General features: G+C 39.7%; 1 protein-coding gene across 1 annotated transcript in view; it reads right to left on the reverse strand.

Moving 5' to 3' along the window:
* The window catches only part of LOC136864294 (xanthine dehydrogenase), a 358,258-nt gene that overhangs the window by 75,107 nt on the left and 255,337 nt on the right, over positions 1 to 27,814 (reverse strand). Inside the window, exons 17-21 of the mRNA XM_067141086.2 lie at positions 22,646 to 22,829; positions 15,042 to 15,237; positions 10,556 to 10,746; positions 8,496 to 8,654; positions 3,048 to 3,176 (exon numbers count right to left, since the gene is read on the reverse strand). Coding sequence (XP_066997187.2) covers positions 3,048 to 3,176; positions 8,496 to 8,654; positions 10,556 to 10,746; positions 15,042 to 15,237; positions 22,646 to 22,829 — 859 coding nt within the window. The remainder of the gene's footprint in view (positions 1 to 3,047; positions 3,177 to 8,495; positions 8,655 to 10,555; positions 10,747 to 15,041; positions 15,238 to 22,645; positions 22,830 to 27,814) is intronic.

Raw genomic sequence — 27,814 nt, forward strand, 5'->3', positions numbered from 1 at the left:
TAAGCAGTTCTCTTCTGGGAATCCCCTAGTTATCTGGTACATAGCTGCATAGCGCAAAAACAACCTATGTGGCACTTTGTTATTGCTGGTGTGTGAAGCTCGGCTAGTGTGCTGCATGGACCGTAGTATTGAGAGTTTCGGTGTGAATGTTTTCAGCTCTCATAAGTTGTTTTGTTGGTATATAAATATATCTTGTGATTTATTGTTTTAATTCTACATGTAGCATTTCCTATTTGTTGTGAACAAGTCCAAAAGAATTGTAAATATTCCAAGTGATGATATATGGGATATTCTCGAACTCCGTGAGGAAGATAGTTGCAATGATTGTAGTTTAGAAAGTAATGGTGAAACTATCCTGCTATTAGATGCATCAAGCACGAGTGCTTCCATCCGAATAGGCCTACTGCCTAGATGCCACAGACAGGTGCAGAGTTCGAGCTCTGATGAGAGTAGCGAGTCAGAAAATGAGTGTGACTTGCCTCCCAGTCCACGCAGTGATTGGGATGTACGGAGATGTAGAGAGCCAAATTTCCAGCTACATACTAAAGTGGAATTCAAGGCAAACTTTTAAATAAAAAATGAACCTGACTAAATATTTGAGCATTTCATTGATGAACTGTGCAAACTTATGTCAGAACAAACTAATCTGTATGCTTAGCAGTCAGTACAAACTCATAAGAATGGCTAAAATGAAAAGTAGAGAGGGGGATTGGGTTACTAACATAGAAGGAATTAAACTTTTATTTGGGATCTTTCATTTTCTTCAGGGTATAACTCAAAAGCCGAAGTTATCCCATTATTTTTCACACAGTAGATACTGTAGTTTGCTATGCCCGTGTTTTACGAGACAATGTCCGAGAAAAGTTTTTTCCTTCATCTGAAATTTTTAAATTTCTTTGATAATGAGGCTTATGATCGACTGCATGCAAATAAGAGATTCATTGTTTGCATGGAAAAAGGCCAGCGGTGGGGAAACTCAGTATTATTGCATAATTTGCAATGTCGCTTTGTGCCCGTCTCCTTGCTTTAGGCCTTACCACACAGCTGAGGTATAAGCACTGCAAATATGCCAGCGTCTCGGGTTCTATACTCGGGGAATTTCAGAGGCTTTTAGTGTACACACTGTGACTGCTGTTCAATCTGGGTGCCAGCAATCAGTGACCATCCTGAAAGAGATTTTTCAGTCTATTTCTCCAGTCATTTGCAGTACCTATCGAGTACAAATAATTTGTGTAAATAGTGTTGAACAGTGTAGTGTAATTTCGTATAATGTGGTGACAAAATTGTGATGAATGAACTCGTGGATTACTTGCTGCCGTCTACAATGTCAAGTTATAGGCCTACGAGGTGGGTACATTTTTTAATTTTATTTCAGGAAAATGTGATTTAAAAGAATGTGCCTATTATTTGGATTATTTGATAATTTTTCATTTGCATGTTATGTATTTCAATGATTAATTAATATAAGCAACACAAATAATGCTCTGAATCTGAATAAATATGAAATGGCACACATGCAAATTTTGCACCGACACTGGATGAACTGAAAAATAGTTTTATTTGTAAATAATAAAGCAATATTCTAAGCAGGTGTTGTTTGGCAGAAACTCTCTCTTTTTTAAAGAAAACTTTTACTGAAAATGATTCTCCACTATGCAGAAATTTCTCGTTCATCACCTCGCCACTTAATGGGTTAAGTTTGTTTCATAAGGCCATAAAGGACTGGGCGAGTTGGCCGTGCGCGTAGAGGCACGCGGCTGTGAGCTTGCATCTGGGAGATAGTAGGTTCGAATCCCACTATCGGCAGCCCTGAAGATGGTTTTCCGTGGTTTCCCATTTTCACACCAGGCAAATGCTGGGGCTGTACCTTAATTAAGGCCACGGCTGCTTCCTTCCAACTCCTAGGCCATTCCTATCCCATCGTCGCCATAAGACCTATCTGTGTTGGTGTGACGTAAAACCCCTAGAAAAAAAAAAAAAGACCATAAAGGAAAATTTAATTTAAGGTCAGACCTGTAACATTACTAAGATCAGGGACAACCATGGAAAACCATTTTCAGGGCTGCCGACAGTGGGGTTCGAACCCACTATCCCGAAAAGTTATCATCCCGCCATCCACTTGTGCAACAGTGCCCCCCCCCCATAAAATTATAAAGTATGACTGATCACATCAATAATCCCTTGGTTCATGATATGCCCGTTTAATCTCCATGAATATTGTTTTGGTCACCAGCACATGTATGAACATTTGTTCTTATTGCACCAAATTTACGACTAGTTTGATTATTTTCCCTATATTTTTCGATCATAATATTCATTACTCCAGAAGTTGTGTTATTTCAAGGAAATGGATTGAATATAGAGGTTACAAAATAGATTTAATACTGTTATTGGCTTTACATCCCATTAACTAATTTCATGGTTTTCGGAGACACCGAGGTTCCAGAATTTGTTGTTGTTATTTGTTTTACGTCGCACCGACACAGATAGGTCTTATGGCGACGATGGGATAGGAAAGGCCTAGGAAGTGGAAGGAAGCAGCCGTGGCCTTAAGGTACAGCCCTGGCATTTGCATGGTGTGAAAATGGGAAACCACGGAAAACCATCTTCAGGGCTGCCGACAGTGGGGCTCGAACCCACTATCTCCCGATTACTGGATACTGGCCGCACTTAAGCGACTGCAGCTATCGAGCTTGGTGTTCCAGAATTTAGTCCCATGGGAGTTCTTTCTATGTGCCAGTAAATCTACCTATACAGGGCTGACGTATTTCAGCACTTACAAATACCACCCACCGGACTGAGCCAGGATCGAACCTGCGAAGTTGGGGTCAGAAGGCCATCACCTCAACCATCTGAGCCACTCAGCCTTGCCAGAATGGATGTGTGAAGACTGCTCATTATTACAAATCTTGAATAGATAAGGGTAACCTGGTAACAGAACCTCAATACATTCCAAAAGAAGTTGAGAATAAAAGATGGTAATTATCTTCAGTAGATCTTGCTACATTTAAGAAAAGAAGAAAAGAAGAAGAATACAGCAAACTCACATAAGCGCATGCTTCACTCGCTATACTGCCTCCAGTAACCATGCCATTTGGAGCTATAAAATTATTGCTTGGCTTCACTGATACAGCTTCTAGAGGAATCTTCAGAGTGTAAGCACACACTTGCAACACCTGTAAAAAAGAAATCAATATTTTACCATTTTTGTTTGTTTATTTGTTTGTTTGTTTGTTTGGTCATAGTTTACTTGAAAAGTTCCCCTGATGCACTTTTCAACATACCTTTATTAAAACTTACTAAAATTCATAATTGCAGTATATTAATATTTGCATTACATTTTTGGGAATATATTCATTTGATAGGCCTAAAATGTGAATGATAAAATCCAACAGTTTCAGTTATAATGAAACTCTGAAAACAATTATTAATATCATTTTCCTAGAACTCTACTGATTTGAACAATAAATGGTTATAATCTAAAATACACAACTTTAAAACTGGAAAAGAGTAATAGTAGAAGAGTACCATATCTCATTTAAATAAACAAGTGATACAGAAAAAGATAAAAAGGAAAATAAAATAATATTTTGTCATTACATCATTATCAGTCAGAGAAAAAAGAAGAGTCCAGAACAAGATTATGGCAAGTACTATGATGTGAATGGGAGTGGTGCTATTTAGCAACTGACAAAATTGTTTGGAAATATACAAACACACAGAGGGCTGTTTGTAATCTGAACACAGAGTTCTTCAGAAAGGCCAGAGGACTTTTACAATCACACATGAAGGGCAGTCTATGTGAGCAGACAAGGAATACAGGGTGTAATAAGGTACGGCCCAACTTTCGGGACACATTCCTCACTCATAAAAATAAAAATTTTTAAAAAAGGAAGTTATATGTACATGGGTAAGGAAATGCTTTTTCCATCTTTGAACTCATTTTCTACAACTCTACATAGTACATTAATCATGGGAAACACTGATCGGCTCCATGGCTAAATGGTTAGCGTGCTGGCCTTTGGTCACAGGGGTCCCGAGTTCGATTCCTGGCAGGGTCAGGAAATTTAACCATCATTGGTTAATTTCTCCGGCATGGGGGCTGGGTGTACGTGTCGTCTTTTTCATCATTTCATCCTCATCACAACGTGCAGGTCTCCTACCGACGTCAAATTGAATGATTTGCACCTGGCAAATCGAACATGTCCTCGGACACTTCCGGCACTAAAAGCCATACGCCATTTCATTTCATGGGAAACACTCATTAACAGAACATACCACCATATCACATGAAACTCTCTCTTACATGACATGTTGTAAATGCCCTCTGTTGGCATCGATACATGCATCAAACTGCTGCATCAGCGCACTCAGGATTCAATGCAATGTTGGGTTGGCATCGATACATGCATCAAACTGCTGCATCAACACACCCAGTATTCAATTCAATGGAGGGTTGGCACGGATACATGCATCAGTCTCCTGCATCAGCGCACCCAGAATTCAATGCAATGGTGGGTTGATGTGTGTATCAATGAACAGAGGGCATTTTGAACACTGTATTTCATGCAAGAAAGTTTCATGTGGTATGCTGGTACCTTCTGTTCATGTGTCTTTCTCATAATTAATGTAGGTTATAGAAAAAAGTCGTAACATGGAAATAAAGTATTTCCAGACCCCTGTCCATATAACGTACGTTCTTTTTCTACGTGCGAGGAACATGCCCCGAAAGTTTGGCCTACCTTATTGTTGCATACTGTATGGTTAATTTCTGCATTTATAACCATTCAAGCTTGTGGACAGAGATGTGGATGGAAGTTCAAAATAGAAGACAGGGCAGTTCTTGTATGGGATCTGATATATAACATTCTAAAGATACCATTTAAGACCATTACACTGGCATTTCAGTGCAAGTATAGTCGTTGCATCTCAAAATACCATCATGTGACCACGTTGAGGGGAGAAATACTGACCCATAGCACTTTTTTTTCTTCTTTCTTTTAGAATTTGCTTTATGTCACACCAACACACATACGTGTCATGGTGACAATGGGATAGTAAAGACCTGGAAGTGAGATGATGGTGATGATGATGATGATGATGATGATTTTTAAAGGGACCTAGCAGCCAGGTCATCCGCCTCTAATGGTACGAGGTGTAATGAAAATGAAAATCCACGGCCTGTTTCCAGTCATTCGACCGGGTCAGGAATGGAATGAATTAAGCCCCATCTAGCGGCGAGGATAGGAACTGTGCCAGCTGCCGAAGCCTGCCACACTCCTCTGGGACAATAATTAGTGAATGATAGATGAAATGACATTGGAAAATGTTGCTGGAATGAAATACGACAGGGAAAACTGGAGTACCCGGAGAAAAACATGTCCTGCCTCCGCTTTGTCCAGCAAATATCTCACATGGACTGATCGGGATGTAAACCAGTGGTGCCATGGAGCCTGAGCCATGGAGGCTCTACGAGATGTAATGAAATTAAAAATTAAAACTTCAAAATGTATCCACTGACTAGAATCTAAAATGAATGGTGATGAGAAAATGATTCTGAAACAAAAACAATCAGTGGATCCAATTCACAAGGTCTTAATCATTGGGGTGATGCTTATTATCTAAAGGGGTCCAAAATCCAGGTCACCAGCCCCTCACAATGGTACTAATCACTAGTAGAACAGAACCATGGCGTTCTTCCTACAGTGGTACTAATCACAAGTAAAGTGGACTCGTGGTGTTCCTCACATGGTGGTACTAATCACAAGTAATGTAGATTCATGGTATGTCACACTCAGTGGCACCACTCGTAGTTAACACAAACCCATGGTGTTTCGCACGCAGGGGCACAACTCACAAAGCAATGCAAACCCATGGTGCTCCTCACGTAGTGGGACTAATCACGGGCGCCGGTATTCCCGTGGTGTTCCCCACTTGGTGGAACTAATCACAGGCCACGTATACTCATGGCACCTCTCAACATAATATGGTACTAATCATAGGCAATGCAGACCCACGGTATATTGCACATTATGGTAATAACCACAGGCAACACAAGCCCATGGTGTTTCTCACATAATGGTACTACTCTCAGGCAATGCAGACCAAAGATTTTCCTCAAACAGTAGTACTAAACAGGGGGTTTAGCCAAAACCATGGTGTTTCTTACATAGTAGTACTAACCACAGCCAACATAAACCGATGGTGTTTCTCATAAATAGGATTATTGATTGTACCACTGGTCGTTTGTGTTGATTTTCAAGATATGGAACGATGCCATGTAGGTATGTAAACGATCAAAGTTTCAGACCCATTGGATTGTTGCTACAGATCTCCCCAAGCGATTGGTCGCAGAAGAATCAACTCCAGTACACGGACTCTGGTGTAGCATTGTTGACTTGCCGTCTGTGCAGTGAAGTGTTTCCCGTCAAACATGCCTCGATGACAGAGAAGAGCACGCTATCAACAACTGTCGCTGTTTGAGAGGGCTCGGATAATTGGGCTGTGTGAGGCTGGATTATCACTAAGGACTGTTGCTGCACATGTTGGTCGACAGGCATCTACGGTACGTGTATGGCAGCAGTGGTCAAATGAAGGTACCCAGACTCAGACTTCGCACAGGCCCAGCGCGACAGACAACTGTGACGAAGGATCGCCGCATCATTCGGATGGCCCGGATGGAACCCCGTGCAACAGCAGCGCAAATTCGAGCATCAGTGGCACCCCACGTTACACAACAAACAGTTGGTAATCACCTGTGTGCAGCTGGCTTACGAGCCTGTGTCCCTGCAGAAGGTGTTCCATTGACCCCACAACAGCGACGTGTAAGGCTGGCCTGGTGTCGAGAAAGATCGACGTGGGTCGACGAACGGCATAGGGTCGTCTTTAGTGATGAATCGCACTTCTGTCTTGCCCGCAGTGATCGTCGGAATTGTGTGCGCCGACATACCTGGGCGAGGGACCGTCCAGATCTTATTGTCGAGAGGCACACAGGGCCAACACCAAGCATTATGGTCTGGGGAGCTATTGGCTTTAATGTGAAATCACAATTAGTGCTTGTTGAGGGCACTATGACTGCTCAACAGTACGTTGATAGGGTACTCAATCCAGTGGTTGTCCCTATGATGGCGAACATTGCTAATGGGATGTTTCAGCAGGACAATGCCCGGGTTCACACTGCACGCATCTCCAGAAAAGCTCTCCACGACATCACAAAACTTAGAATGGCCTGCCAGATCCACGGACCTCAGTCCTATTGAGCATGTGTGGGACATGATGGGTCGACAACTGGCCAACCGTCCCCAGCCACCCACAACTCTGGAACAACTGTCCGGTGCATTGCAGCAAGCATGGGCCACAATTCCTCAGGAAGCAATCCAGGGCTTTATTGACTCCATGCCTCGACGAATTCATCAATGTATTGCAGCTCGTGGTGGGCACATCCTGTATTGATTATTGTCCAAACTTGTGGTCACAGGGACCTGAAAGTGTAATCATCGAAGCACAACCAAAAACTCATCCTGCATGTTTAATTGCAGCAATGTAGTACCACTCCTTCTGGGTGTTGCAATTTCCATTTTCTTCAGTGTAATTTATGAGAATTAAATCTATATCTGTCATACGGAAATCCAGTGGGAAATAATTCAATGTTACTTGGAAAAAATTAATTTAAAAATTGTAAAAAAGTTAGATTTTCAAAGTCAGAAAATTTGATCATTGCTAGAATTGTGTAATTAAGCAAGGTTATTGTTTTTTCAATAAAGGTTGTACTTTGTGTTTGATTTTATGTGTCATTTACAACACGCCTATCCTTATACACCCCAAATGCCATTATAACTCATAAATGCCCTAAAAACAAATTGCTCTGTACACCATTCTTGACATTCAGTATAACATGTCGCATGTATCTTACGCTGAATTTTATGAACTTATGTGGAGCAAGAAGAATCCAAGGACTTTGACAAAGTAGAGACCTCTAAAAAATATGATTGGTATAATAAGAAACCTTAACTGTTACAAATGTAAGTACTTTACCACTGTAGGATATATTTAGTGTGAAAAGCTTTTCTTTTACCATAATCATATTGTATTTACCTTAATTAAAGCTCTTTCATTGATAAATTGTCCATTTTTGTCATATATATTTCTGTCTGGTTTTATAAAAGCAAACTGTGGCAACCCTAAACATATACAGCTTTACAAAACACAGGAGTATTGTATTTTACAATTGCCTCTTGATTAGGGATGGAAGAAAAAGTGAATGAAATACTCTAGACTTACTTATTTTATGGTACTAAAATGTTCATAAAATGGTTGCCTATTTAACACCAAATTATTACTCTTTCTACTCAAAAAAAGGTCAAAGTACTAGCAATGTAAAGTCCCCAATCATTAAACTTATAACCTTTAATTTTCCTTATCCAGATCAATCATCACTACCATATTCAAAATATAGATGGAGGAAAAATCGATTTTCCTCAGATGTTAACCCTTACCTTCGTATTCAATCCTTGGCCACATTCTATACCTCCATGAGTTACAGCCACAGTGCCATCAGCACCATAAATGGAAACCATAGCATGAAAATTACCCCAGAAGGGGAATGGATAATTCATTGGCACAATTGCTATGCCACGCTTTTTCCAACGATTTTCCTATAAAAAGAGAGATACATTCTGTTTGAAGTTCATAAAAACACTTGTTTTGCATGATCATCTTACATGTGAAATTTACTAATAGTTAATACAGTTCATAACTCTGTGCTCATTTTATAAACAGGATAATTTTAAATCTACATTGCCTTCTGTTTTCTCGTTTTTCATCTGAAAATTTTATTCCAAAAATTAGCTTATATCTTCATAATAAACTCCTATCGTACTGTTCTAGTGCTCCGTCTATACAAGCCTCAGTCAGTTATCTGAGGAGCACTATGATAGAGCCCATACACATAATGAATATGATATGGGCCCGCTAGCAGGAAATAAAATTGGACCCACTCAAAGAAATTGTATAAAACCTATCAATAACACAAAACTACAGCAGATGCTTCAATGCTTTCTACACCCATTTAAAGGACTTGCTATAACAGTACAAATATTGCAAGCTCTAACATTATGCCACTGATATGGCCACCAGATTCATGTGCTTCTCTCTTTTATCCTGAAGGTAAACACATTGTAATCTTATCATCTAGGCTCAACCTTATTCACTAGCACTCTACTGCATATCTGTTTTTCTAGCAATTTATTGTTGTCTATTTGTACTTGTGACTTAGGGATCCAAGTAAACTCTGGGTGCAGATTCACCTGTTACCTTCACCCTGAACTAGACCATTTTTTTTTTTTTTCTAATATGAACATCTTGTACAACTGTTTCTAGTGATCAGTACTTCAGTCAACTTCTCTTGTTTCATGGCCATTTGTTCCTGTTCAAGACCTAGATGTCAATATCCATCTATCTATGTAAGAGAGAACATATGACCGGGTGAGTTGGCCGTGCGGTTAAGAGCGCGCAGCTGTGAGCTTGCATCCGGGAGATAGTGGGTTCGAATCCCACTGTCGGCAGCCCTGAAGATGGTTTTCCATGGTTTCCCATTTACACACCAAGCAAATGCTGGGGCTGTACCTTAATTAAGGCCACGGCCGCTTCCTTCCAACTCCTAGCCCTTTCCTATCCCATCATCACCATAAGACCTATCTGTGTCGGTGCGACGTAAAGTCACTAGCAAAAAAAAAAAAAAAAAAAAAACATACCGGTATGCAGAAGTAAACAAAGCTTATAAACACAGTTTACCTGGCTCCAATAACAAGTTAGTAATTTTGATACTAACTGTTATATGCAAATCCACAGCCTGTTTCCAGTTAGACTGGGAATGGAATGAATGAAGCACGCATCTAGCGGCGAGGATAGGAAGTGTGCCAGCTGCCGAAGCTTGTCACACTCCTCGGGGGCAATGATTAATGACCGACAGATGATGATAATGAAACTGTATTTTAGGGTATGAATAAATAAAATGAAGGTTAAAGACTTATAATGGAATGAAGGATGAAATACTTATGCCACACGTGTCACTTCTCAGCCTCTTTATCGAAGGAAAGGTCAGAGGCAGGAGAGAACTTTAATTTTCTTTTCGCTATTGGTTTTGCGTTACACTGAGTCGGAGAGGTCTTATGGTGATGATGGGATAGGACATGGCTAGGCCTGAGAAGGAAGCAACCATGGACTTATTTACAGTACACCCCCAACAATTCAACAATTAACCTGGTGTAAAAATGAGAAACCACGGAAAACCATCTTCAAGGCCGCGACAGTTGAGTTCGAATCCACCCATCAGCATGCAGACAACTTACTCGGAAGAAGAGGAAGAAGTGGACAGAAATGACAGCATGCAAATTATTACTGGCATGTGCTGATAAGAGAGCTGTGACTGCCAATGCCTACTGAAGAGAGGGCATTTTTGAAGAATGTGTTATATATCAGTCACCCGGGTGCTTCTAATTGAAAGGAAATCCTTTAAATACAGACTAATAATTAGAGTTCATTGAGAGAGCCTTACCTTGTTGTACTCTTCAACAGTCAGAATTCTTTCTTCATAATCTGATGATTTTTTTAAGTCGCTTATTAGCTGGGGTAGAGGATTGTTTTCCTTCTTCATATTATTTAATCGAACTTGCACTGGATCTTTGTTCAAAACTTTTCCAATATGTTCCATTATATTTTCAATGAATGCTATACCTTCTGTTGTACCTGGAGACAAACCAAAGATATTTATGTTTTATATGAATTACTTGGTTAACATAATCTGAAAGCAACTGAGCAAAATGCAAATCAAAGGAAGAATGGGGAGAAAAGGCTGCATTACCTTTGTGATCAAAAGTAAGAATAACTTCTGTAGAAATTGTTCTACTTTAAACCATCCTTCACGAGTCAAGTTTATATTCAAGTAATAAAGTATCTAATTTTTTAAGAAACAAATTAAATGATGAAAGACCCCTTTAAGAGGGTTCAATCCAGGTAATGCCCTAATGATATCATCATCATCAACAACAAAGTAAGCTTTTAATCTGAAGTTTCTCAAATTCCTTTCCACAAACACGAAGTGCTTCTTATATCTTTCTTTCATAATTTTCTTCACAATTATTACTTTTCAATGTTCATCAGACCCCAGAATTGAGAATTTGCAAACATTACTGTCATTCAACAAAACTCAAAGAATTTATCCAGAATTTTACAAAAATTGTTCATCTTAGTGTTACCAATTGTGAGCTCATTCCATTCTATATTTGTATTCTTTGATTTGTAATGTGCTCAAGGAGTTCATAGAGTTCCTCAGCTCTTTGAAATTGTGGCTTATCTTCATTAAGGAAGCTAGATTGTGTTTTTATTTACCCCATACACAATTCAATCAAACCACCTTGTAATTTTATGAGACTGTTGATATCCTAATCATAGGAACCGACTTTCAGTTTTACATGGAACCTAAACCACAGAGACGTGACTTAAATTTTAAAAATTGTGTATGCGTTGACCAGGATTCAAACTGTGGCCACATTTGTGAGAAACCAGTGACTATCATACTCAGCTATCAAGCCCCCTTCCACCACACACACAATTCTTACTTTATATTGCTTTTTCAAGCATGGCTACAATATCCTGTGAATCTCACTTGATATAGGCAAGTTCTGCTTCTCCTCAGTTTCATTAGATATCATCAACTTGAGCTTTCGAGTTTTAAGTAAAATGAAGACGAATTACATTTACCCACTAAAGGTGGCCCTCTATGAATGATGATGCCTACCCTCTACTGCCTGTCTCTGCACTCTGTGCACCACAGTCTTCTGGTCTTCGCTGAAGGCGACTGAGCCATCTCTTGATTTTCTCTGTTTCTCAGAGATTGGTGAATGGTGTCATTTAAAATTTCATCTAGCCTGATTACTCCATAGGCCCATTGGAGCATCTTCATCTCAGCTTCATGAAGTTTCTGTTCATCTTTCTTGTTTGTAGCCCAGCACTCCAAACCATATGGAATGGCTGGACGGACAACCATTTTGTAGATTTTGCCCTTCAGGTGAAGAGGAACCTTTTTGTCACATACAACACCTGTAGCTGCCCACCACTTCACCCAGGCACTGTTGACCAGATTGGTAATATCTCTCGATGTCTGCATTATCCTGCATCACTGATCCAAGGTATTTTGAAGGTATTGGTTTTTACTACATCCCCATTTCCAATTTTTAAAACATCCTGACCATCAAGATCACTCATGGAGTAATTACAGTGGAGATATTCAGTTTTAGTTCTGCTTATCTTGAGCGCATTTTTTTCTAATACATCCTGCCATGTGTTCACCCACAAGCACTAAATCATCTGCAAACAGCATGATCCTGAATGTGTCTTGTTAGTTTGCCCATGACTATGACGAAGTGGTATGGGCTGAGAGCCGACTCCTCATGCAGGTCAACCTTAACTGCAAATACTTCTGCAGTTCCCCGTGAAATTTTCACAATAGTCTGGCTTCTTTGGTACATATCTTGATTCAATTTAATATACTGATAAGGGACCCCTTTCTTTTACAATGCCCACTAGAGGAGATCATGGGGCACTCTTCCATACGCCTTCTCAAGGTATATGAAGACCATGTGGAGATCTTTCCTATACAATCTGTATTTCTCCTATCAACATCCTGAGAGCGACGATGGAGTCGTCGTGTTTCTACCAGGCATCAATCCAAACTGATTTTCTGCTATTTGGGTCTCTTCCCTTAGTCTCCCCTCAATAACCCTTTCCCATAGTTTCAAGGTGGCTCAGAAGCTTGATCTCTGTAATTTCCACAATCCTGGGGGATCAGCTTTGTTTTCATATATTGGTATTATATATATATATACTGCTATAGTTCTTCAGGCACTTTTCCACTATTCATGATCTTGCTGAATAGAGTAGTGAACCAGTGAATCCCCACCTCAAGACTTTTCCATCCCTCAATGGGCAAGTCATCAGATCATGAAACTTCACTAGCCTTCATGGCCATTCAATTTTCTACAAAATTAACAGGATATATTCAGTGTTGATTATCTGGAAGATCTTAACAGGGTTCTTTAAGGTCCTCCCCATTTACTAGTTCCTGGAAACATGACTTCCAGCACCCCTTTCTTCCATCCTCCTCAGTCAAAACAATGTGCTTTTCATTTTTAAGAACCTTATGTGCATAATATCCCTTTTAAATCTTTCCAGTGCCTTAGCAAGCCTAAAGATCTCATTTCCACCCTGTTTTTTTTCTAGTTTTTCCAAGAGCAGGGAGTAACCTATATTTCTGTTTTTGCAATACTGACTGCTTTCTTGGTTTCTCTTCTGACTTTCTTGTACTTCGTATGATCTTTGGAGTCTCCAGACAACTGCCAGTTCTTGAAGCATATTTTCTCTAACTCCCTGTTGCACTTCCTCAGACCACCAACGGGCTTACTAATGATGGTTTTTCCATTTGTTTGACCAAAGATATTTTTTGAAAGATTCTTTAACTACTGAGGGCAAATGGCACCAATGTTGCTCCACATCTGTAGCTTGTTGCTGACACTACAAAATGCCCAATTTGCAAACATCTTCTACGAATCTAGTATAAATCCCCATGTAGTCTCCATCATCTTGTTCTTACTGGCAATGTACACCTCTTCATTCCTGAAATTCTCCTTATTTTTATGTAAGCAACTAGGAGTCTACACGGGCCGGTGACCTTCAATGTTAAGCCCCCTTAAAACAACAAGCAAGGAGTCTACACTGAGAAGCAAGACATTCTCCAGGAATAACTTAGCAATTTTTGACATTTCATAATGTTTCCTTCTGGCTCAAACGTAAGCAACTTGGGATGACATTCCTCCACTTTTATAGGTTATCAAGTGGCATCCTTTTTCTGGTAAATGGTAATGCAAGGTCATATGCTTTGACTGTTTGAAGAATCTGATCTCTTCCTCCATTTCTTTTGTAGCATATCAAAACCCTCCATGTACCCTTTTAAAGCCAAACCTTTCTTGACCTACGCACCCATTCAGATGTCTGGCTATCAACAGGTCCTCATTGGGTGGAATATTCTGGAGAATACAAAGTATTTTAAAAATATGAGACAGCATTTTGTCCCCTTTCAGAGAGACTGAATATGTACAGCATGCTTCAAATACATACCACTTAGTACGCTGGGTGGCTTAAAGTACCAGGTGCTTCAGAGCTGTAGATTTTCAGTCCAAACTCCTGAAGTGTCAGCAAGCTGTCTGCATTATCTTTAGAGTAGGACACTAACTAAAGACGATGCTCCAGGTTCACAAAAAAAAAAAAAAAAAAAAAAAAAACTAAGTCCTATGACTTGCTAGATGGGGGTTAAAAAAGCATTGTGCACGAGGAGAGGGGCATTTGTTGACATTCTGAGTTTGCTCAAAGTAGAGCATTAGAAAACATTCTAGTTGCACGATTTTTGTTATTGAATGGAGCAGAGACGTTACAGTAGTAGCAAGTTGTCTGATGTGCTATTAGTGTATGAGGAAAGTCAAATAAATGGATTTGTTTTTTCGGGTTATATGCATGACAATGTATGCAACAACAGTTGATAACAGAGACGATCCTGTGGAAAGAATTAGGACAGCAAAGGAAAATGTCACACCCCTCATGCTGCTGAGAGTGCAAGAAAGTATTTTGAGGTACGTAATGCTCTATGCAGAACAAGGGAGTGGATATTATGAACATATTTTGTAAATAATATAGTACTACATAAAAGAATTGCACTGTTCATTTACATTGTAGAAGGTAGCCTTGTTTATTTACAGTTCAAGGAAGTGCAGGGAAGTCAATCTAATCATTTAGGTTTCTAATCCTTCCATTGCTAGAGGTTTTCATCTTTAGAATAGATTGTCCTGCTGCACAAGTAAAGCAGAGAGGTTGCCAACCTCTCCAAAACTTTCTGAGCTGCATGTTTTCTTTATTACCAAATTGCATTAACAGAAACAAAATCATGAATATCACTACTGGTGAAGGGGCAATAATAAGAGTTAAATTCATACCTGGAGCTCTGCAGTATGTATTGGAGGGAAGATCTGTTCGCACAGCTACACCTTTAACAGCCCAAGTACTGCTATCATAGCAGTTTGTAAAATGATGAATGGTAAGAGCACTTACACTTTCATTGAAACAAAATCCACTATTTTCATAAATTGTGGTATCCATGTATTTAATGACGCCATCATCATCAACACCCACCTGTACAACAGAAGTAATTGCATGAGAATAATTAACATATAATAATGAATATTGTTAAATCATTATTATTGAAGCTGACCATGAATGGGGTTGCCATGGATGGCAGTTAAACAAATGTATTAGTAAAAATAAAGATGGTTTCACAGGAGGATTAATTTGACAATGCACTAAAACATTAATTATCCATTCTAATGCCCAGGAAGGGTGAGGAGTTAATAAAAAAATCCAGATAATCCATATCACCAATTTACATGGACTTCAAACTATGTACTTAAATATACATAATCATAAAATACAGTATATGAACCCCTCTTTAAAACCAAAATATTACAGGTAGTCATTGCAACAACACTAAATATTCACATAAATTACCAGCAGAACATGAATAAATTAAATTTACCTGGCATCATTTAAGCTGCTTTTTAAGAACTTCCTTTTTTCTGCACTCTTCTGCAAATTATTTTCTTCTTTATATCCATTCTAAGTTGTCTAATTATAAGAATGTCTGAAAAATCTGTATTGTCCTCTTGCTCCAAGAAGTCCATTTAAGTCTCAGCCGACTCCAATGCAGTCCGAGGTGGTACGCGATTGTTTGTGAATTGCTCTTCTTCCCCATCCCTCTCACTTTCACTTGTCACTTCACTGCTGACTGCCAAGTTCCTGCATCTGCTTCTAGTTACTATTTTGTCATCACTTAAAATATGATGCCCAGGCAATACATTGTCATTATGAAGCCACACCTTATACTTTTATCCACTTCTCCAAAACGAACACTATTTTCAATAGCCTTCAGGATATCTTTGATCATTGTCATCTTTGTCAGTGAACCCATAAAAATCATCAGCGAGCTCTTAAACATAAACATATACTTTTCTGCACAAGTGAATGATTTTCGGAGCAATTAGTAGATCCCATGATTTACGGGAAAGATAAAGCACCTCCTTAAGATCGAGGGTTTTTTTTTTCTCAAGAACTCGACCAGCGACATTTCTTTGGAAAGTAACAGGCCTAGAGTTCCCATTCACAATGCATCTTAAGGGTTGTGATGATGCCTTGGTCCATTGGATGAATTAATGATGTCACATTAGGCAGCAAATAGGAAACAAAAATGTTTCTGCCCTCTGATTTCAACTCAAAATCAATAGGCTGGGAGTGTGCATTATTAAGAAAAAGAACTTTCTTTGATGGCAAGCCTTTGGATACAAAGAAATTGTAAACCCACAGAATGAACTTATTATGGAACCAAGTTCTGAAAATGTTTCATGCCATCCATGCAGTTTTTTTTATAATATGAAAATGAAAAATATTTCATCACCTCTCCTTTGAAAGAATGTAGATTATTTGTGTTGCCAACAACAGCTAATCTTAATTTATGGCTGCCACTAGTGTTCGCGCAGCTATTTACTAAATTTGTGACCAAGAACAGACTTCTCTTCAGCAGCTGCCAGTGTTTTACTTGGTAAGCACTTCCAATGAATTCCTGTTTCATCGGCATTATACACTTTATCTCTCGATTATGAGCTTGAACTTAATTCCAACATTTTCTGCTGCACTGCTGTCACTACTTAGTTTTTTTCCTTTGATGTTTAATTCTCAAATGCCGCATCTGTCCTTAAATCTTTATAGCCAACTGTTAAGACATAGGTGAGGACCCTGACAGCCCCATCTCTTCATGGAATATTTATACCTGCTTTATCAAAGGTCCACCTTTGTCTCACTTTTGCTGAAACCATGTTAATAACACAGCATCCAGTTCTTTTAGCGAGCCCATGCAAACTGTCAGAAATAGCTGCAAACAGCAACACTTTAGTCTTTATTCATCATTATATCTCTCCCTGTTGTCATACCAACACCAAACTCTGATAATAAATTTGAGACCAGTTCACCTTTCTTTAACCATTCAATTATAGTCACTTTCTTTTTGATGGTTCTTGCTTATCTTTCCTCAACAGTGATGGTTCTCGCTTATCTTTCCTCAACAGTTACAAAGTATTGATAAAAATCATGTAAAACCTTTTATTTTGTAACTTACCATTTCTTGCATTGCACAACGAGACATAACCTACATGTCCATTAATGAATGTATGAAACATTTATTGCAGCCAATGGCCATTATGAATAATGAATTATACACAATATCATAATTCCAGTATAGCACAGAAGTAACAATATTAAAATACACAATCTAACAGTCGTCAGAGCAGAATTTCTTCTAGGATTCATTCCGGAGTTTGCAGAACATTGCGTGGTAACCTTCACACCTTCTACAGCAATCACGTACACAATCCGGTCCTGGCTCATGGAACCATTTTGTTTCACACAGTTTGTAATGAAAACCATGGACACCAAACCTGGTGACTATATGTCTTAAGTCATACCCATTGCACATCCAGTCTTTATAAACCATTGTAACATTGGCATAAAAGTCTCTCCAAATGTTATTTTATAATTGTAGCTCTTGCTTTAGTTGTTTGTATCCTGGAATGGACTCTAGAGGCATTTGGGGACGAACTTCCTCAATGTAGAAAAGTTCCCTTGTCAGCTCATAAGCCAGTCATGACAAACTGTGTGAAACACACAAAACTGAAGTCGATTTAACTTCTTCCAATAGTGCTAAGCGTTTCTTCTTTAGATATGGCAAGACGATTTACAGGCTGTACGCCACAATGGGTGTTAACTTCAGCTGAAACAATTTCAGAGCTGTCTTTAAGGAGTGTGTTTGGGTGTAGGATGCCATTCATTGCCCTGATTGCCGCATTTACTCTGTGTCTAATGTGTAGTGTGAAATCCTTGCCAGAAATTTGTAATGGAATGCCCAGGTACTTGAAGCTGTTCACACTTCTCAGGGGTCCATACCTTGCCCTGGAAATTCTTGACCTTCCACCCTTCCGAAACATCATCGAGACTGTCTTTTCTTTGTTCAGACAAAGCGCAATCTTTTCCGCCCATTCGAGCAAAAGATCAAAAGCTGCTTGCAGGTCTTGTTCTGAACTCTAAGCGAACACCATATCATCTGCATACATACACAAAATTACACGTTCTGGAAAAATTTCAACATCCGCAGTCGCAATGATAAACAAAAATGGGCTCAAAGAATCGCCCTGTAAAATGCCAGTGGTTTGTTCTGTAGGGTCAGATGTTATTCCATCATTTATTACTATGTAATTTGAAGCCAGTATGTTCTTAATGAGCTGTGTTATGCAACTGTTATTCCTTATCAATTGTCCTAATTTCTGTAACTGGATCTTCCTGCTAATTGTGTTGAATGCTTTGGTAAAGTCTATGAAAATGCCATGTAATTTCCCTCTTGGGACAGCTAGAGCTGCCTCAATATCATTTTCAAGATATTGAATAGCATGTATTGTTGATCTTCTTCTCCGAAATCCAAACTGTACCTCCGGGAGTCGGGCATCAACTTCCCTAGTCAGACACAGTAGCTTTGTTAAAGTCTTGAACATGGTGCACTCGAGAGCAATACCTCTATAGGCATTTGGGTCTTCTGTATTTCCCTTTCCCTTATAGAGCATTCTTACAGTAGACCTCGTCCAACGATTAGGGTCATTGCTTGTTGAATACATCCATTTAAGATTGAAGTAATAGCTTGTTTGGCAGTGCACTGCACTTTTGGGGTGCTCATTGTGAATATGATCAGGGCCAAAGGCCTGATTGTCTTTAGAACTGTTTAATTACTGCCGCCACTTCCTCAAATGTGAAAAGTTCTGGATCTTCCATGATTCAAGAGTTACTTGCTGCGTTATCATTTGTAGAACATTATTAAGATTATTCTCCTAAACTTTCTAGGGTGTTTAATAGTGGAGGCTGACTATGACAAACGGCAAATCTGGTTTCCGATTCCTGTGCATACCGAAATATTTACGATACAGTAAAGGGTGAAAATATTTAACCTTGACACAAAACAATATGTCGCAAGCTATCAAAATAATTTATCATTCAGGAAGTAGAAGTGACCAACATATGTTGCACGTGCCATAGACTGGAATGGACACATTACACTGTTCATCAATAATTGAATGGACAATAAAGTATGTTTGTGATAGTTTAATTTGAACAGCATTCCTTTCTTTCACGATCGATCACATTAAACATTAAGAGTTAAAGTTAAATAATTTTATACAACATAATATTAGTAAAAAATGTGAAGTCACGTCTTCACTACCAATTGCCGGTCTATGTATGTGTACGTAGTTTTGTTATGATCATGGACATGTGTCTTGAGAGTCAATATACAGTTGCAAAAAAAAGTCAAGAAGTCTTGACATCAAGAGTATGCTCATTCATTCTTTGGAGAGACTGGACATTGACTTTTTTTTTTAATGCAGAGCAGTTAATCAAGGGATGGATAATGGAAGTTTTACTGTAATCCATTAGACGCTAGTCTTTAATTGCAATTTTCTCCAGAGTTGCATTTTAATCTTTATAAGTACAACTTATTCTATTACAACCAGAAATAATTCTGTTAATTCTCCTTAACTGAACATTGGTGACTATACCAAATTCTTGTTAATACACTGACTGACAGTGACAATGCAACACCAAGGAGGAGTGGTTCGAAAGGGATGAAAGTTGGGGAAAAAACAGAGATGGCACGGATGAATAATTGATGTTTATTTCAAACCGATATGCAGGTTACACAATGCGCACGGCATCGACTCAGTAGGATGTAGGACCACCACGAGCGGCGATGCACGCAGAAACACGTCGAGGTACAGAGTCAATAAGAGTGCGGATGGTGTCCTGAGGGATGGTTCTCCATTCTCTGTCAACCATTTGCCACAGTCGGTCGTCCGTACGAGGCTGGGGCAGAGTTTGCAAACGGCGTCCAATGAGATCCCACACGTGTTCGATTGGTGAGAGATCCGGAGAGTACGCTGGCCACGGAAGCATCTGTACACCTCGTAGAGCCTGTTGGGAGATGCGAGCAGTGTGTGGGCGGGCATTATCCTGCTGAAACAGAGCATTGGGCAGCCCCTGAAGGTACGGGAGTGCCACCGGCCGCAGCACATGCTGCACGTAGCGGTGGGCATTTAACGTGCCTTGAATACGCACTACAGGTGACGTGGAATCATACGCAATAGCGCCCCAAACCATGATGCCGCGTTGTCTAGCGGTAGGGCGCTCCACAGTTACTGCCGGATTTGACCTTTCTCCACACCGACGCCACACTCGTCTGCGGTGACTATCACTGACAGAACAGAAGCGTGACTCATCGGAGAACACGACGTTCCGCCATTCCCTCATCCAAGTCGCTCTAGCCCGGCACCATGCCAGGCGTGCACGTCTATGCTGTGGAGTCAATGGTAGTCTTCTGAGCGGACGCCGGGAGTGCAGGCCTCCTTCAACCAATCGACGGGAAATTGTTCTGGTCGATATTGGAACAGCCAGGGTGTCTTGCACATGCTGAAGAATGGCGGTTGACGTGGCGTGCGGGGCTGCCACCGCTTGGCGGCGGATGCGCCGATCCTCGCGTGCTGACGTCACTCGGGCTGCGCCTGGATCCCTCGCACGTGCCACATGTCCCTGCGCCAACCATCTTCACCACAGGCGCTGCACCGTGGACACATCCCTATGGGTATCGACTGCGATTTGACGAAGCGACCAACCTGCCCTTCTCAGCCCGATCACCATACCCCTCGTAAAGTCGTCTGTCTGCTGGAAATGCCTCCGTTGACGGCGGCCTGGCATTCTTAGCTATACACGTGTCCTGTGGCACACGACAACATGTTCTACAATGAATGTCGGCTGAGAAATCACGGTACGAAGTGGGCCATTCGCCAACGCCGTGTCCCATTTATCGTTCGCTACGTGCGCAGCACAGCGGCGCATTTCACATCATGAGCATACCTCAGTGACGTCAGTCTACCCTGCAATTGGCATAAAGTTTGTTTTTTTTTTTTTTTTGCTAGGGGCTTTACGTCGCACCGACACAGATAGGTCTTATGGCGACGAGCATAAAGTTCTGACCACTCCTTCTTGGTGTTGCATTTGCTCTGTCAGTCAGTGTATTTAACAGAATCCAAGTAACTAGGTACAGCCAGCTCAACAGATGTGCGTTTGTTAATTGATCGATCATTGGACAGCATAACAGTTGCATAATTTCAATATAATTGGTCCTTTATTGGAAATTACCCCACATTTTCCAGGTAAGTCATTCTTTGTTGCCAGTGTTTTGTACCAGTGCACCAATTAGGGCTCGTCAGTTGGTAACTAGCACACCTACCAAGATGCATTGCTAAAAATTTTCTTTCCTCCCCTGGAGCGGGAGGCGGGCCTCTTAGGCGGTGACGCCGTCTCTCAGGCCAGGAGATTTGTTACAGTGAAGGAGATGCTCTGAGACGGTGACGGGGGTTGGTGGCTGTGGCCTATACTAGAAACTGTCCCAGCATTGCCTTACTGCAGGAGAATGGAAAACCATGGAAAATCATTCTCAGGACAGCCGATGGTTGGGGCCAGCCATGAGGTCCAGCCCTGTCCCATCTCCCGAATGCAGAGGCATAGAGCCATGGCCACCCGTCCTCTGCTCGGTTGTCCGGTCAGAGTGCAGAGCTGTTGGACCATGGACCAGCCATGGCCACTTATGGGCCAAGAGCTTCTCTGCACCTACTAACGAGTGGAGGCCACTGCACAGGCTATTTGGAGCCACAGGCAGTGCCAATACACTATGAGAGCCTTTGCCACTTTTACAAAAAAAATGCCTGCTAGGCCATCAGATGATACAGATATCAATTTCCATTGGGAACTTGAAATATTTGCCCTGAGTAAGTAAATACATAATTGAAATATAACTCGTCCATTCTGGCAATTAAAATCTATACCATAACAGTTTCACACAAACAAATATTAGTTTTGACATATATTACCATTTCTTTAAACAAGTACTTTGTCCTTTACAAAAAAATGTATATATGCTTTGGGAGGGAATGGTTGAGTTCAGAAAAATAAATTGTGTCTGCCTTTTTTTAAATTCAAAAAGTAAGGTAAACTATCCTCAAACAGATATTTCTTTTAAAGTAACCCAACAGACCATCAACATATTTAAGCAAGAAGCCATTCATTAATAAATGCTAAAAGGTAGTCCAATTACGAAACGGAAGCTCAAGAGCAATGAAGAAATAAATTACTCTAGGTAACAAACTTTTAGCCAAACTTCCTAGATTGATTTATTGTTTGAACTGAATCCAGCTAAGCCAGTCAGCCATGATATGAAGTATAGTATGCCTATGTAACATCACTTGATACTACGTAATAGTCCTGCTACATTTTTTCTGTGCTTTATTTTTACTGTACGAAACTATAGGCTTTTCATTTATCTTTATTTACCTTAACTATTTCTACCTTTGATGACCCCCTTCAATGCCTCAATTTTCAATCAGAGCTGTATTTCACTTACCTCATAATCACATGCACAAGCAAATCTTTTCCCCATGCTCTTCATGTTGTCTTCAATGCTAAGGATAAATCTCACTGGCCTGTTGAGAGCATGAGCAGCTACTGCACAAGCACTAGCTACATGGGTTGCACGAGAGATCTTTGCTCCATATGCTCCCCCCAACCGACGTACATTTATATTGATGCTGAAAGTAAACAGTGAATTATCATAAAAGATCAATAAAAATAACTTTTTCTGGCAAGTAAATGTTAGAAAAGGTTGCTAACCATTTTTCTACATTCATTCCTTTACTTACATATGGTTCTCAATAGGAATTCTATTTTTTAAATGTATTTTAGTGAAAGTCAAATTCCAAACAAATATTCTGCTCGAAAGGTATCAATTAAAGTGAACTTATTTCTGTAGGAATATGAATCAAAACAGTTCAAATTTACATTATTTCTGTTCCTAGGGACATCTCAATCTAAAACTGTAGCTATATCAGTAGCAGCTTGTGCTGAATACAGGAAGTGCCAACTGAGCTCATGCATCAGTCCTCCAATCTCACCGAAATGCCTAATGTGTTCCACTCTTTGAAGTTCCCAAAAATTGACAGGAAAAAAAAAAAAAAAACTGGTTAACTTACATCTCAATTTGTGAGATTTCCAGATTTTAAGTGACTTCAATGATATAAATAACTGACTTGTTCAAAAAACAACAGTTAAATTTTATACAAAACAAAGAATTTCTTCCAGTCATCAAACATAATTTTGATCTAGTATCAACACACTCATTTACAGAAGTTCCATGACCTGTACACAACATTTGAAGGCAGCTTTCTTAATGGAGGGGAAAATCTTCTGATGCCAATGTTCCTATTTTCATTTTCATGACTACCTAATTTGGAAGAATTAACCTCCATCTCTACAGTTATGGAAAAAAGTCTGAGATTACTTGAATGTTAATTCAGGTACTGATGTAATTACTTTTAGGCTTGTCTTATCTTGCTAGCTGTATTACAAAGAGTGAAAGACTACCCATTAAAACCTTTGTCAAAAGGTGGTCAGTTTAATCCCTTGAAACAATTCTTTTCCACAGCATGATCTAATAGCAAGATGCCAACCTGGAGCAATGACATTTCAATACAAATCATCAAGCCAGATCTAAAGGCCTTTCTTTCCTTTCACATCCAGCAAGGTAAGGTCATTCCAAAGGAGGTAATAGTCCAAGATAGTAGAGGGCCTTATTTACAACTGCATTTGGGGAGGAAGTGTCAATTCCAAGAATTCAGACATCTCGGTGACACAGCTCCAACAATACGCACTAACACGTGAGCTGTGCTGCAAGGCGTGCAGATCATTCAGAACCTTATGGGCGACTTATGTACAGCTTTCTCCAATAAGTGGCTAAGCGTGCTCCCATACTTTTGTTTCAATGTGCTGTCGTTAACAGATCCAAGCAAGGCTGCCAAATCACTAGTAACTGAATGGGTATCTATCTTTGGCTCAGTAATAACACACAATATTAAGGGTAAGATTGCTGATCTCTTCTATTCATGCACACTCATTGATAATATTGTAAATTCTCCGACTTACACAGGTAATACTGCCATCTGGTAAATACTCAAAGAGCTAATTAATGGAAAGGAACAAAGAAGTGTCTAACCAAGTCATGTATAAAAAGATAGGAAAATAGTAATAGGTGTACATGAAAATACAAAAGGACAAAATAGATGTCTCCCCTCCTCAGTCCCATTCTTCTTCATCCATTTCTCCTAAGTCCCTGATTAGCTGTTTTATGCTTCCTGACAGCAATAGGAGGGTGGACATCAATACTTACTGAGGAGACATCTTTACAGATCTTCAGTCCTGATGTGGGAAGTGTAGAATAAGCAAAAGGCCAGACAAACTCATCTTAATCTTTCTTGTCTCTTCCCTTTTCCCATGTCTCACATCAAGACTGAGGATCTGTCGACTTGGCCCCACATTGAGTGTTGAAACCTGCCCTCTTGATAAAGCTGGGAAACAGAAATGAGCTTGCTAGGGGATGAGAAGAAATGGATGAAGGAGAGACAGCCCATGAATTTCAAGATGTGGAGACTGCGTTCTCATGTTCGTCTCCATCTTGCTTCTGATGCTGACCTGCCTGTATGTTTATCCTGTTATGTGTTTTTATTATTTTTACTATCTTTCTATACAATACTTGATATTCATTCTAACATAGCCTTTACTTATTCATTACAAACTCTCCTTTCCCATAGTTCTCACCTGCTTGTACCAGTTATCATTCTTATCAATTTCTTTTGTCTATTATCTCCTGGTTATGCACAAGATATCCCAAGTTCACCCAATGTGTACCCAAATGTAGGAAGATGGGCCGAAGTTTAATACCAAACTATCAGCATACATCAATCATGATATTTAAGTCATAAGAAATTTGTGAGCAGATTTTTAGATTTAAGTTATTGTATATGATAAGTTCAAACATTGTTTTATAACAAAACAATTCCATGCTCATTCTTATCTTATAAATCTGTTCTTCATTTCTGTCACCGAGTTCCCCTGACCTATCCTTATTGATGGTACTTCATGTCAACACACTGAAGACTGCATCTTGTTTTCAGAGTGTGTTCATTAGGAATGAGATTTAAAAAAAAAAAAATCATGGGTACCTGAAGTCTAATAAATAAGTTATACATAAAGTATGACCTTGAGGCGTTATGTTTCATTATGTGCCGAGCCTACCTCGCGGGCCTCATCATCCAAAAGGAATGCATGGATTGGCATGCACTGAGAAACTCCCTGGCATTCTCGCTAGAATTGGCGATCTTTATGCAGTATTGTTTCTTTTGATCAATTAGTATTGTGAAGCAAGAGGTTAAAAATTTCTGCAAAAGAAAAAGATGGCCAAAATGACAAGTATGGAAATGTTGCATCATTTGAACATTAAGGACAAGTTATGCCTAGAGACATTACAAGAGAGTGTCCACGTACTGCGAGTAGAGTTTCAAAAAGTCATTGTTGCGCCATTCTGTCTTCATAAGAAACCCTAAAATACCATCTCACAATGTTGCATTCATTTTTTTTTTAGATTACTATTATTTTCACAAAAGGTTAAAAGCATCAATGAATACTGCATTATTATTATTATTATTATTATTATTATTATTATTATTATTATTATTATCATTATTATTATCATTATTATTATCAACATTTATGATAATGTTCAATTTTCAACTCTAATGCAACTGATAATTATGATTTTCCAAGTCATGTAAACTTAAATGCTTCCATTCTTTTATTTCTATGTACTTTTTCATGCAATTGCATTAAGAAATAGGAAATAAATATTCAATAATTTCTTAATTATCCTAGCTCCTCCTCCTACCGGGCGAGTTGGCCGTGTGCGTAGAGGCGCGCGGCTGTGAGCTTGCATCCGGGAGATCGTGGGTTCGAGCCCCACGGTCGGCAGCCCTGAAGATGGTTTTCCGTGGTTTCCCATTTTCACACCAGGCAAATGCTGGGGCTGTACCTTAATTAAGGCCATGGCCCGCTTCCTTCAAACTCCTAGGCCTTTCCTGTCCCATCGTCGCCATAAGACCTATCTGTGTCAGTGCGACGTAAAGCAACTAGCAAAAAACAATATCCTACCTCCTGATACCCCCTGCATGTCCCACTCCATAAAAAGTTGGTTTGCCTTCTGTACAGACAAACCGGAAGATACAAAAGCATTATCTGAACGACACACGGTGCAGCTCTATTGTTAGAGAGGGGTGTATGAATAGACTCACAGGGATTGACTAAATCTTTCTAAATCCCAGAACTAAAGCATGACCAAAGGAAAGTAGCAAATTACTAGAGATTTCTTGGCTAGTTAATACACGAAAGTTTATCTACACTGGACCAAAAAAAAAAAAAAGTATAATTTTATGGTAAGTTACAATGAATAATGCTGTATTCATTGAAAATTGCCCTAAATGCTGCTCGTCATTTTACTGTCTGGCTCCTTGGCTGAATGGTCGTCATTGAAATCTTCAGTTCAAAGGATCCAGAGGATTCCTGGCTGCATCAGGGATTTTAGCAGAGAGTGGATAATTCCTCTGGCTTGGGGCGAGTGTTTGCAATTGTCTTCATTCTCTTCATTAACGTACAATACCACACAGAAACATGCAACTGTGACTACATTCCTCCACTTAGGAATGGCATCAGAAAGGGCATCCAGCCATAAAAAGGAGTCAAGTCTGCACATGCAACCCCATTAACGGGTGGGAAAAGTGGTGGAAGAAGAAGCTGCTTGTCGCTTTACGAATGAGAGAATTACACAAGTTTAATGGCTAAGTTTGTATTGGACAAAAGTATATTTATGAATAAGTACTTTATTATGAAAGGCCATAGTACAGGATGAGGTACACCATTACATACATACATACATACATACATACATACATACATACATACATACTTTTGTGTTTGGTAGTGTGCAATATTGATATGCATTAACAATGGATAATTTAACTGACAAGAATTGAATACATAAAAAATAAAAAAAAATAAAAGTACAGTCTCGATTATCCAAGCCTCAACTACCTGAGGTTCTGTTATATGAGCCAGATCAAAAAACCATATTTCTCCAAATCAAAGACATTTTTTTCCTCAGAATCTCGTGTAAAAAATCAAGGGTCATCTTGTATTCGCAACTTAACAGTAATGAACACCACTGCAGCTACCACGGTAGCCATGCTGCTTCTTTTCACACCCCGTGCACACATAGAACTCATTGATAATCAACATCTGCCTGTATTATACAGGGTCTTTTCTTTAGCATGCTCGGGAGCACCACTCACTACTGCACGGCTGGCGCAATGACACTCTGTCGCTAGCCGGTATAATGCGCACTTTTCCTCCCCACTACTCACGGCAATTCACACTTATAGAAATCCATTTCTAGTGAAACTATTAGTCTAAAACCTACCTGGCATTATATTTGATGTTCAAAATGTTGTCCCTCAGCTGTCAAACACGCCTGACACCTCGTAAATAGGTTTGCAGACACTCGACGAGTGATGTTCGAAATAACTTGTGTAATGTTTCTCTTGTAGTTCTTCTCTTGTGTGAGGATTGTTTACATACACTTTTCCCTTCAGCATCCCCCACAGGTATTAATCACAGGGATTTAAATAAAGAGATC

This window comes from Anabrus simplex, chromosome 2 (assembly GCF_040414725.1).
Source record: "Anabrus simplex isolate iqAnaSimp1 chromosome 2, ASM4041472v1, whole genome shotgun sequence".
Classification (NCBI taxonomy): domain Eukaryota; kingdom Metazoa; phylum Arthropoda; class Insecta; order Orthoptera; family Tettigoniidae; genus Anabrus; species Anabrus simplex.